At 48.8% G+C, this 12795-nt stretch overlaps 1 protein-coding gene across 1 annotated transcript in view; it reads left to right on the forward strand.

The window, feature by feature from the left end:
• Positions 1–3653, forward strand: part of slc6a15 (solute carrier family 6 member 15) — a 57881-nt gene extending 54228 nt beyond the window's left edge. Inside the window, exon 12 of the mRNA XM_072485146.1 lies at positions 1090–3653. Within this exon, the coding sequence (XP_072341247.1) occupies positions 1090–1458 (369 nt within the window). The 3' untranslated portion in view covers positions 1459–3653. The remainder of the gene's footprint in view (positions 1–1089) is intronic.
• Positions 3654–12795: the final 9142 nt, after the last annotated feature.

The raw sequence follows: 12795 nt of genomic DNA on the forward strand, positions 1-12795 counted from the left end.
TACCTGTCGCATCAATTCATAATATTCCAACATGAAGCAAAAATAGTTTGAATTTAAGCAGGAGAGGGCACCAGATTGATATAAAAAACTTGGAAAACAATGGTGTTCAGGATACGCATCTCTTTTAAAGCTTTCAGCGAGTGGCTTACTCTCCGTAATAACCAACAACTTGTATTTGTATAGTGTCTTTAAGACAGTAAAACGTCCCAAGTAGGTGACAAAAGCTTGTTCTGAGGTAGGTTTTAATGAGTGTCTTAAAGAAAGAAAGGGAGGTAGAAAAGTGAAGAGCCGTAGGGAAGGAATTCTTGGATCCTTGACTGCCGTAGGCCCAGCTACTGGTGGTGATTAAAATCGGGGATGCGCAATGGGGCAGAACTGGAGGAGCACAGATATTTTGGATGACTGTAGGAGCAAGTCATAGACTGATTTGAAAACAAGAATGAGCATTTTAAAAATCTATGCATTGCCCCTCCCGGACATAAGTTAGGTCAGCAAGCACTGGGGGTATTGGGTGAATGGGACTTGATACAAGTTCGGATTCAGACTGCAGTTTTGGAGGACGTTAAGATAATGGAGGGGGTAGATGGAAGTCCGACTGGGAGTGCATTGGAGGGTGGCAATCAGAGTCATGCGGATCGGCTTGGGTAAGGGGGGGGGGGGTGCGGGGAGGTTAGGGAGGTCCGGGGATCACTGGACACTAAAGGAAAGGCGCCCACAGTCAGAAGGTTGGCTTCTGATGGAAGTGTCTTCCCAATTCCAACCCTGGAATTATGGATTTCCTGCCGTGAGCTGTCATCCACCCACAACCCTAATAATTGAGGTTCGGAAGGAAAAGCTCTTATTAAGTGGTCACTAAAGGGCCTTAACAGGGGCAAGGGCAGGCTTCTCATCTGAGGCCCTGCCGACCAAATGTAAAATCACTACCAGAATCCCCTCCATGCAATTTCACGCTACCCCCACCCCCTCGCCTCATAACCCGCTGACAGGGAGGGTAAAATTCGGGCCCAGGAATGGCTGAACCCTCAATAGAAGCAAATTACAGATTATTCAAGTGACTCTGTGACAGAATTCTTCTCTCCATTTTCCTAGGGTGATGAAAGGTTTCTGCGTTACCCACCGTGGGGCATGGCTGTCTGTATCTGCCTCGTGTTAGTGGCAATCCTGCCTGTCCCAATCGTCTTTATCATCCGCTACTTTAACATAATCGATGATGGCTCCAACTCTCTGGCCTCGGTCTCATACAAGAAAGGGCGGATTCTGAAGGAGAACTCCAACCTGGAGGAAGACGACACCAGCCTTCTACACAGCAAGACCCCAAGTGAGATGCACTCCCCAGTGGCTGGAAAAAGCATCTACCGAAAACAAAATGGATCGCCCACTCCAGAAGCAGATACTGCTCCAAATGGCCGTTATGGCATTGGGTACTTAATGGCTGACATGCCTGAATCAGACTTGTAGCTTATGAGCAAGCTTCTCCCGTCTATATGTATGTTGCTACATTGAGCAGAATTGCCACTTAAAAGCACGCAAAGTACTAACGTGGCACATGTATCATGTATATCCTGTAGATAGACTATATTTTTCCATATTAATGATACTGTCTGAAATACTGTTGCCTATAAGTAGCTGTGAGCAAAACTGAACATTATGCTTTTCTGCATCTGACGACACATTTTATTCAGTGATCCTCTGAGGAAAAAAATTGTTGTTTCCGATTTGCTTCCTGATCAGAGAGTATTCTTTCTTACCATGTCACTGAGATTAGTCAATTTGAGTTTCTCATTCCTCCAGTTTTCTGTAACTTATGCAAATATTTAAAATGGGTTTGAACACGGAATCAATATACAAACTGATATTATCCTAAATTATTTAGTAGCTTATCAAACCACAGTGCGTTTTCAGAATTTTAATGAAAAAAAGAAAGGCCACTTAGCGGGAACACTTTTGCCCCATGTTAGGGGTAATTTCTCAGTCCTATTCACAGGGGGCATGGACGAGTACTGATACTACAGTATTCCATTCCAATTCTCTTCCTGCACCTCGTGAGGCACTAAGGCAGACTTGTGTCTTTTTGACTACAGTATACTGATCCCAATTCTCGGACACTATAAGCCCAGCAATTAATCCATGCAGCTCCCATTTTTGGCTGTCACTCGGACCGCGAAAGCCCAGTTTGGTGGGCAGCAAGCATGTGCAGTTTATTTTGGCTGCTGGACTGGTGAAGGATTTTCAAGAGGTGTCTGCCTTCCTGACAGCACTGGGGGTGTGCCTACCCCACATGAGCTGCAGAAATTCAAGGTGACAGGTCACCATCACTTTCTTAAGTACTATTAGGAATGGGCAATAAATGCTGATTTCACAAAGGATGCTGACATCCCACAAATGATTAAGAAACAGGCGCTGGAGCTTTTGGCTGCAAAAGGCCTCTCAGCACCTATTGAGGTCAGCTTTCCAAGATCGGTTTATTCTGAGTCAGCCACGACACTGCGGGCTGCACTGGGGGAAACCAGTCCGAGGGAATTGTCTGCAGCAAAGAGTGTAAGTAGAGCAGCTTGATTGTGGAGTTGGTAGGAGCAGGCTTCATTATAATGAACCCCTCCCTTCTCTACAAATCATCACTACTCTCAATCCAGACACTCAGCCACAATCCCCAACATTGTCACCAGTCCAGGCTGAAATCCTTGTCCCTATGTTCCAGCACCTATCCCAGCCAGATTTGGGACCCCCCCCCCCCCCCCCCCCCCGTCCCATGCCTCTGGACCCACTTGTCACGAGCACTATAGCAGCATCCTAGTCATTCACTACACTTTGTCAGACACCTGTTCCAACGCGGCTCACGGTCCAGTATTTGGGGAGGTCAGATTTCTGGGCCATCCACTTTGCAGCCTCTTGTTGGGGAGGGACAGAATCATGGAATTTTTTCCTAAGAATTCCTCTAATGCTTCATAATTGGTGACAGAACAAAATATTCTCAAAAGTTACATGTGTCATTACCATGCATGGCCATAATTTATTTTAGTTGGTGTGTTAATTCTGATGAAAAGCAGGCATCCATCCACCCATTGATTTTTTTCTGAGGAGAGGAATTTCCCCCTCGAAAAACTGATAACAGCATCTACCCTTTAACAGTTGTATGTAACATGGAGATTATGTGCTTCTCTGCTGTGTGACCACAAGTGAGTGGCTGGCATGAGCTACAGATAGCTAGAGGGAGCTGTAATTTTTAAACTGGCTGTATATTTTGTGTAAAGTGTTTGCTATTAATTTGAAGAGGTAAAGTCCTATTTTCAAGAGTCAGAACTGACTCTGTTATCAAACTGATCAATACAGTTAATTTGGTGCCTAATTATTTTAGATATTTATTGTGGTTTAGAATATCTAGTGAACAAGCTATATATTTATATTGCATATTGCAAAGTGTAAATATGTATATTTGTCTGGATTTGTTTGAACATTTTGATGCAAAAAAAAGCTTTTTTCAGCACTGATAAGGCCTTTGATGAAATTCTTCGTTAATTTTGTTAAGTTGGTTTCCTTGTAGTAAAGGGACCACTTTACTTTTCCTGCAGAGGAAGGTTTAGGATATTGAGTTCTTCTGGAGATCTGTAGTCCTTTGTTTTATTTAATGTGAAATTAAACACCCAGTGATGATGCTTGGGACTACATTTGTGTGCTTTATTTTGGTGGTTGTGTTTGTTTCTAAAGAGCTTTGTTCAAACTTAAATAGAGGGCAAACTTAGGGCAGCACGGTAGCATTGTGGATAGCACAATTGCTTCACAGCTCCAGGGTCCCAGGTTCGATTCCGGCTTGGGTCACTGTCTGTGCGGAGTCTGCACATCCTCCCCGTGTGTGCGTGGGTTTCCTCCGGGTGCTCCGGTTTCCTCCCACAGTCCAAAGATGTGCAGGTTAGGTGGATTGACCGTGATAAATTGCCCTTAGTGTCCAAAATTGTCCTTAGTATTGGGTGGGGTTACTGGGTTAAAGGGATAGGGTGGAGGTGTTGACCTTGGATAGGGTGCTCTTTCCAAGAGCCGGTGCAGACTCGATGGGCCGAATGGCCTCCTTCTGCACTGTAAATTCTATGAATAGAGCTCTTTGAGCACATGTATTTTTATCCTATTTGCGCTCTCCATCTGGTTTGTCCTTGAAACGAAAGATGCTTGCATATCAGCAGGAGAAGCTGGAGATCGCTCAGGCATAATTCCCTCTTCGCTTACCCTGTAACCTATTGCATAGGCTTCTCGGCCTTGAAATGTATTCATTTATTCTTCTGCTGTCCATCTTGGTGCTTTGCAGTTTTCAAGGGTCACCAATTGTCACCATGGGTCACGTGGAGGTCTTTGGCACTGTGGTAGCACCCCGAACCTCGGGACCAGATGCTCCAGGTTTAAGTTCAAAGGCAGACCCTGCTGTATATGGGAGGAGTGCTCATGACACGGTTTGTGCTGTAAAAAGTCTGTGACTCTTTAATGGTCTTATAATGAGCTCTAGAATCCTTCCACCACTTCCCCACTATTCCCAATGGGATAAACAGTGTGGGTGTGAAGATCCGCTTAAAAGGATGGCTGATGAACATCAGCTCAACTTCCCCAAACTGGAATGAAATTATACAACCCACAAATGCCTCATACCTCCGCCCACACCTGCCTTTCATGGCAGTAAATACCATATGGCAGCGGCAAGTGAGGAGCTCCGTAACATCATGTGTGGGTTACACCCAACACCCGGCATAACTACAATGACTCATCTTGACTTTTATCTCCAAAGTGCTTTCGGAGGTTTCATCTGTTGAGTAACAAAAGTAAAGTTCAATAGATACTTCATTATCCAGAACTTCGGGTGGGATCTTCCTGGTCCTGCCTGCAGTGGGAATTGACCTGGGGGACCTGAGAATCCTGCCCTTTGTGTCAGCAGTGTTATTTCACGTATGATTAGCATTTTATGTTAAATTCTTTCAATTTGACTGGCCAACCTTTTAATTAGGTGGCTGTGCAACGACGTGAAGTCGTAAGATCACAGAATTGTACAATACAGCAGGCAGCTATTCTGCCAAGTAAGTCTATGCTGGCTCTTTCAAAGGGCCATCCAGTGTGCCCCAGTCCCAATGGGCACCAACCGGGAGGAGGGGGTGCTGAATGCCAACCCGCACCCGCCCCATGGAGGGATGGTGGCCATCAGCTCCCCCAAGCTCCATCCTTCTGATGAGGTCACGTCTCACAGTCACCACACGGGGCAGGGTGGCACGGCTGTGCATGTCCCACTGACAAGTGCGCCAGGGCCCTCTGGCCTCAGACCCTCCCCCCCCCCCCCAGAGGAAGCCCACCTGGGGCATCAAAGGCCTCGGGACGCGGTAAGCAGCTGGCTGTCTCAATCTCTGATGTGCATCCTGGGTCACACCTAGACATAGCGGTAGAGTTACGAAGGCCAAGCACATCGAGGAACACTGAGGGCACCGGGGGAGGGGGTACAGGGTGTAGGTAGGGGATGAGAGGAGGGTGGGTGGGAGGGTGGGGACGGCACCATCGGGAGAGTGGGGAATTGTCTTACACATTAAACACACCTGTGCACACCCATTATGACAACTGTCACTTTCTTCCGCAATGCAGGCTATCCTCTGCACCGTTAGTTCATCTCTCCAAGCATCTCCCCCTCACCGTGGCACCCACCCACCCTCCGGCCGTGGACATGAACCCGGAGCTGTGTCCCATCCCCTGAGTGTTCGAATGTTGGGTGGTGCTGCCTCCCGCAGTGCCCAAGCACGGTGTCCATGCATCAAGGTGTGATTGGATGCTAGGCAATGAGCCTCACATGCTACATGGCCTGTCCACCCATGGAGATCAACTTGGGATGTGTGAAGTGCTCACTTAACCACGATGCCAATTCCTTGTTCACGATAGCCTTCAGCCACATTGCCAGAGGCCTAGGCAGTCAGGGGGGTTATGGGTGGTCGGTAGGCCAATCAATCAGGGACAAAGGTTGCCCCTGGAATGGGTACATGCGATCCAGGGATTGGCATGGTGGTGCTGCAAGTGGTTGCCCCTCCGGTTGACCCCCCAGTGCATCCCCTCCCACCCTTCCATGGCAACCCACCCCTGCGGAGGGTCTCACCCCCGCCGCCCATCGAGCACATGGGCAGCAAACCCTTGGGCTCTGGCTGTGAGCAAAGATGGCTACTCACGTCCTCGGCGCCCCACAGAAGCCCTTCCGCCAGGTTCACGTTTTTAAAAAGGGAGTACTAATCGGCGCCAGGGTGAGCACTTGCTGGGGAGGCCAATAAATGATGGGAGGCAGTTGGATTATGGGGTGGCTCCTGTTAATTGTATGGAAATAGGGATTAAATGGTGATAATTGGTTTCTCGCCACGCTACGACGAGATCTCGATTTTTTTCCAAGTAAGTGGGCCTGTTGCATCGCAAACTAGTTTGCGCCTAGCGCGGTCCTCGGTTTTGGCCTCACCCGCTATTCACTGGACTCGTTTTGTTTGAGTGAGAGCGCAACGAGGCCGGAGAATCGTGACAAGAGAGTGTGAGTCCTTCCCTTGTACCCATCTGCGTGAAAATTCAAGCCTTAGCTTTGTGAGCTGAATTACATCATATCCTAAATCACAGTCTACGTAATCTATTCTTGGAGCTGTGATGGGGCTAATGGGGAGGTCTTATAGCTCAGTGGGCAGTATCCCTGCCTCTGAGTCTAAGCTCTTGGTTTGAATATCTGTAAAGTCTCAAGCAGGAGACCCCTGGGAAGCAATGTCTGCAGCAAGAATTTGGTTTTATTCAGGTTATTATACGGTCCTCCTACTCCCCAAAAGGTCTCTGCACCTGGGCCGGGGTACCCAGCAGTCCTTTGAACAGAGCGGCTAACCTACCACTCCCTCAGCTGGCTAGATCATATTCAAGAGAGGCCACAGACACTCTGATGTTGCAGATGCCAGGGTCTCTTGTCGGGTTACAACATCCCCCCCACCCCCCACCAAGTCCAAAACGTCGTCCTTGTTGATGGAGGGAAATCCGGGCCCGGATGAATATAACTGACTGGGGAGCGTCGCTTCCTGGTTGATCGGTGGGAGGTTCTACTGCCTGTCGTGCAGTGGTCACCCCTGGACGTGCGTCGATGTCCGTCGGCAAAAACTCCATGTCCTGGCTGGACTAGTTGATCTCCCGCATTTCCGAGTCACCGAGCCCAGCCGCTTTTCTGGGTACCACCGGTAACTGCTCCGGAAGGAGGGACACCACCGGTCTCGTGATCCGTGGTCGGGCCTCAGGTATCTGTTCCACCCGGCACCGGAGATGGTCCACTTGCCGATTTGAGTCTTTCCCGAGCCGAATATGAGACCGGCCCGTTGTGTTGTAAGACTGTTATGGAATCCATAACGCCCTGACGGTAAAATTCTGAGTCACCAGCGGCAAATTCTCTCACGGGCCTGGCTCGCTGTGCTTCAGTCTGTTCCTGCTGGTCACGGGCCTTGGGCGAAATTCTCCCCAAACGGCGCGATGTCCGCTGACTGATGCCAAAAACGGCGCCAGACGGGCATCGCGCCGGCCCAAAGGTGCGGAATGCTCCGCATCTTTGGTGGCCTAGCCCCAACACTGAGGGGCTAGGCCGACGCCGGAGGGATTTCCGCCCCGCCAGCTGGCGCGGAAATGCGGCGCATGCGCGGGAGCGTCAGCGGCCGCTGACAGTTTCCCGGCGCATGCGCGGGAGCGTCAGCGGGCGCCGACAGTTTTCCGCGCATGCGCAGTGGGGAGAGTCTCTTCCGCCTCCGCCATGGTGGAGGCCGTGGCGGAGGTGGAAGGGAAAGAGTGCCCCCACGGCACAGGCCCGCCCGCGGATCGGTGGGCCCCGATCACGGGCCAGGCCACCGTGGGGGCACCCCCCGGGGTCAGATCGCCCCGCGCCCCCCCAGGACCCCGGAGCCCGCGCACGCCGCCTGGTCCCGCCGGTAAATACCAGGTTTGATTTACGCCGGCGGAACAGGCAATTTCTGGGCGGGACTTCGCCCATCCGGGCCGGAGAATTGAGCGGGGGGTCCCGCCAACCGGCGCGGCCCGATACCCGCGCCCCCAATCTCCGTTACCGGAGACTTCGGCGGGGGCGGGATTCACGGCGGCCAACGGCCATTCTCTGACCCGGCGGGGGGTCGGAGAATGACGCCCCTTATTCCTGATGTCCGGCCAAATGAGGCTCAACTGTGTGCGCAAGTGGCGACCCACCAAGAGCTCTGCTGGAGTCACCCCGGTGTAGCGTGGTCCTGTGGTAGAACAGGAAGCGGACGAGGTGGGTTTCTGGTGAGCGCGTGGTCTCTTTTCTCATCCCCAGTTTGAAAGTCTGTGCGGCATGTTCTGCCAATCCATTCAAGGACGGGTGATAGGACGCAGTGCAGACATGATGGACTCCATTTTGCTTCTTAAAATCCACAAACTCTGAACTAGTGAAGGCAGTGCCGTAGTCCGGCACTAAGACCTCCTGGAGTCCATGAACCCTAATGGTCTGCAGGAGTCAGTCAGTGGTGGCACGTGACGTGGTCGTCCTCATTCTGTGTACATCCAACCATTTAGTATGTGCATCTGCTATCAGTAGGTACATTTCCCCTTGGAAGGGGCCCACAAAATCCACATGGAGGATTATGGCAACACAACACCAGGCAACAAAATTCATGAATTCCACTGGTGAACAGAGGAAATTATAGCTCAGCCAATGGAAAGGCTGTGCAATGCCCAAGTTCCATTGGACATTTGCAAAGTAGTCAAAATTTAGAAATTGCTTCTATGTGTCAGAATTAATCTTTGCAGATAAACAAGTCTGAATCTAAATGAAATGATTGCCAGTATTTGTCCATTGGTTAAATAAATCGGATTTGAAAGATACCTCAGAGCTTGCCTCCCGCTCAAAGTTAGTCCACCACTTACTTTTCAGTTTGTTTTTAATCAATGCCAGTGGGCCCCTGAAATTGCTAGTCAAGTGGTCGACTCAAATTTACGAGGAAAATTGCAAAAGCATTGGACAATTAACAAAAGCGAGAAGAGGGAGGGGGTGTGTCAAGAGGGAGGGGGTACTGGAGTGTCAAGCTAGATTTCATCCTCTAGGTTCCAGCGTGATGCTTGACACCACAACCTTCTGGTTAGGGGGCTACAAACGGAGTAATTGGTCGAAAGGAGGGAATTGAGAGATCATGTTAGATATAGTCAACTGCATAGAAGGAGGTAATCTGGAGCACTGTCATGACAGAAAAAGACAAGAAGGCAAAAGTTCAAACTGCTGAAAGTCAAATTTCAGACTGGGTCAGGAAGAATCAATGAATGGCCTGGATAGCTGGGTGAGGTCATGGAAAAACAGCTTCTGGAATCATCTGAAAACAGTTGGACAATATGTTCAGGGTAGGTATGGTTGGCCAAATGGTGTTCCTCATCGAAGATCATCATAATTAAAGCCTTCAAATCACCCAAAAGGACTCCAAGGATGTATTCTTGGCCTCCTCTAATTTTTCCACCACATGCTGCCCCTCAGCGACATCAGTTTCCACATGCATGCTGATGATATAGATATCATAGAATTTACAGTGCAGATGTAGGCCATTCGGCCCATCGAGTCTGCACCAGCTCCTGGAAAGAGCACCCTACCCAAGGTCAACACCTCCACCCTCTCCCCATAACCCAGCAAGCCCACCCAACACTACGGGCAATTTTGGACACTAAGGGCAATTTATCATGGCCAGTCCACCTAACCTGCACATCTTTGGACTGTGGGAGGAAACCGGAGCACCCGGAGGAAACCCACGCACACACGGGGAGGATGTGCAGACTCCACACAGACAGTGACCCAAGCCGGAATCGAACCTGGGACCCTGGAGCTGTGAAGCAATTGTGCTATCCGCAATGCTACCGTGATACCCAGCTCCACCTCAGCACCATCTCTCCTGACCTCTGCAAAGACCGGAGGGCATAGGTTTAAGGTGAGGGGTTTGGAGGGAACCTGAGGAAACGTTTTATCACCCCGAGGGTGGTGGAAATATTGAGCTCGCTGCCTGAGAGGGCGGTGGAGGCAGGAACTCTCACAACATTCAAGAAGCATCTGGACTAGCACTTAAATCGCCAAGGCTTAGTAGGCCATGGACCAAGTGCTGGTAAATGAAATTGGTATTTGATGGTCAGCACTGATATGGTGGGCTGTGTCGTGTTATGTACACTGTTCTAACACTGGCTGCAACAGGATGCAGCTTAGATCAGAAAGATACTCCAGACCTTGAGGTTAGTTCAATCAGGTTTTTTTGAGCTAATAGCACAGTTAGCACAGTTCTCTGTGAGTTCGACTCTCTGCTAACTTAAGTGTTGTTACTCTGACTGAACCAGACTAGCTCTTAGCCACGTGGTGGAGGTGTGAGATTGTAACAACACCCTTGACTGACTCTCTAGATGTTCATCAGTGGAAAGAGGCGGAGTGTGAGTGCCTCGTGTCTTTTACAGTCAGATCCCACCCCTGAGTGTCCTGCCTGCTTATTGGTCATGTCCTGTTCTCTGTGTCCATTAGCTGCTTGCCTGTATATCATCATGTGTGTGTGTGTGCCTGCATATCATGACAGGCTGAAGGACCTGCTTCTGTTCTTTATCATTCTATGACACAGTATCTAAATTGTGGAACTGCTTATCCATATCTAGTACTGGATGAGCAGAAAGCTCCTCCAATTAATATTGGGAAGACTGAAGCGATTGTCTTCTCCCCATGTGTAGTCTCCATTTCCTAGCCACTCACTCCATACCTCTAGCTGACACTTTGCAGAGGCCGAACCAGTCTGTTCACAGCCTTACTCCCACACTTGACCACATATCTGCACCATCACTGAGATTGCCGATTTTCACCTCCTATTTCCACTTTCCAGCTCCACCCCTGCATCCACTCATCTGCTGCCCAAGCCCTCATTCATGCTTTTATTACCTCCAGACTGTTCCAGCGCGTCCCTAGCTGGCTTCCCACAGACTACCCCTCCATAAATGGCATCAAAAACTCTGCTGCCCATGTCTTAACTCACACCAAGTCCTCTTCCCCTGCAGCCCCGATGATCGCTCACCTACATCGTCTCCCAGTTAAGGAATAGCCAGATTTTAGAATTCTCATCCCTGTTTTCAAATCCCTCCATGACCTCACCATTTCCTGCCTCTGTAATCTGCTCCAGCTCCGTGAGTTTTTGGGTTATCTGTGCTCCCTTAATTCTGGCCTAACTTGAGCGTCTCTGATTTCATTTGCTCCACCATTGGCTGACTTGCCCTCATCTGCTGAGGCTCCCAACTCGGGAATTTTCCCTTTGAACCTCACCATCTCTCTTACCCGTCACCCCTGCTCTAACAAGCTCCTTTAAACTTCTCTTTTTGCCCGCCCATTTGGTCATCTGTTAGCATATCTCCTGCAAATCACTTTGATTTTGCTTCTGAATGTTTCTGTGGATGTGTCTTGGGACATTTGATCAAAGGTGTTGTGTAAGTAAAAACGTTTAAGTTGTATCTCTTTTCATGAACAGAGTTCCAATGTATTGGGCCATAAGATTTTAATGTAGGTTCATTAAGAGGAAATAGAACAGCACATATTCTATTGAATTTGTTGCATAACAACAAATTCTGTCATTTATTTAGTGTGCAGCACACCTTACTGGGCTTAACATGTGCACAATAATCTCCTTTTCATTTGTATAGAAATACATTTACTCTCTGTGATTGAAACAGAGTTTAATCCATCTGTTAAATGCAGTTCCATTTTATTCAGCAAGAAAAGGATTTACTCTACATTCAAAATGAACATGTAGCATTTTGCATGTATCTTCGCACATTCAGCTATTGGCAATGTTAATTATCCTGCCTAAGTTCACTAGCGGCTCTGCCATGAAGGGATTTGGCAGAAAGATGAGCCTCCTAGAACACGGCAGTAATAGGTTTATTTGCTTAAGAACATGATCCTCTTTCCAAAAAAAGGTGGAAGGATAGAAAACTTACTGATGCGACCATCAATTCACTCGTGACAAGAGTAGAAGTAAACCGTGGCTTTAATCAACTTAGAACAGTGCCTGGCTGCGACTGATCCAATACTGAGAACCGCCTACAGGTCGACTGCTCTTTATACCTCTCTTCAAAGGGAGGTGCCATGGGCGGAGCCCATACAGGCCCCAACATGTTCCCCTATGGATAATGCCATACAATGGCCCATAGGAGGAGCCCACAAGGGCAACAGCATAGCACAGATACAGATACAATGGTGGATTATTGGCATAATACATTCACCACACTTACAGGAACATTACACAGAGAAGTTCTGTAATACCAGAAGACCAGGAGATCATGGAACATACAGCACAGGAAGAGAGCAGACCATTATGTCTGTGGAAGCTCTTTCCTTCAACTGGAGCTTTCCACTCCAGTCCCACTTCCTTACTCTTTCCGTCTCATTTTTATGACTTCATTGCAGTGTTAATGTAAGCCTACTTGTGACAATAATGATTATTATATTATTAGTATATATTCTGCCTCTACAAACATTTAACCAGCTTCACGGTAGCACGGTGGTTCGCACTGTTGCTTCACAGCTCCAGGGTCCTAAGTTCGATTCCCACTTGGGTCACTGCCTGTGCAGAGTCTGCACGTTCTCCCCGTGTCTGTGTGGGTTTCCGTCAGGTGCTCTGGTTTCCTCCCACAAGTCCCGAAAGACGTGCTTGTTAGGTGAATTGGACATTCTGAATTCTCCCTCCATTTACACGAACAGGCACCGGAGTGACGACTTGGGGATTTTCACTTCACTGCCTCATGCAAGCCGAC

This window comes from Scyliorhinus torazame, chromosome 19 (genome assembly GCF_047496885.1).
Source record: "Scyliorhinus torazame isolate Kashiwa2021f chromosome 19, sScyTor2.1, whole genome shotgun sequence".
In the NCBI taxonomy this organism is placed as follows: domain Eukaryota; kingdom Metazoa; phylum Chordata; class Chondrichthyes; order Carcharhiniformes; family Scyliorhinidae; genus Scyliorhinus; species Scyliorhinus torazame.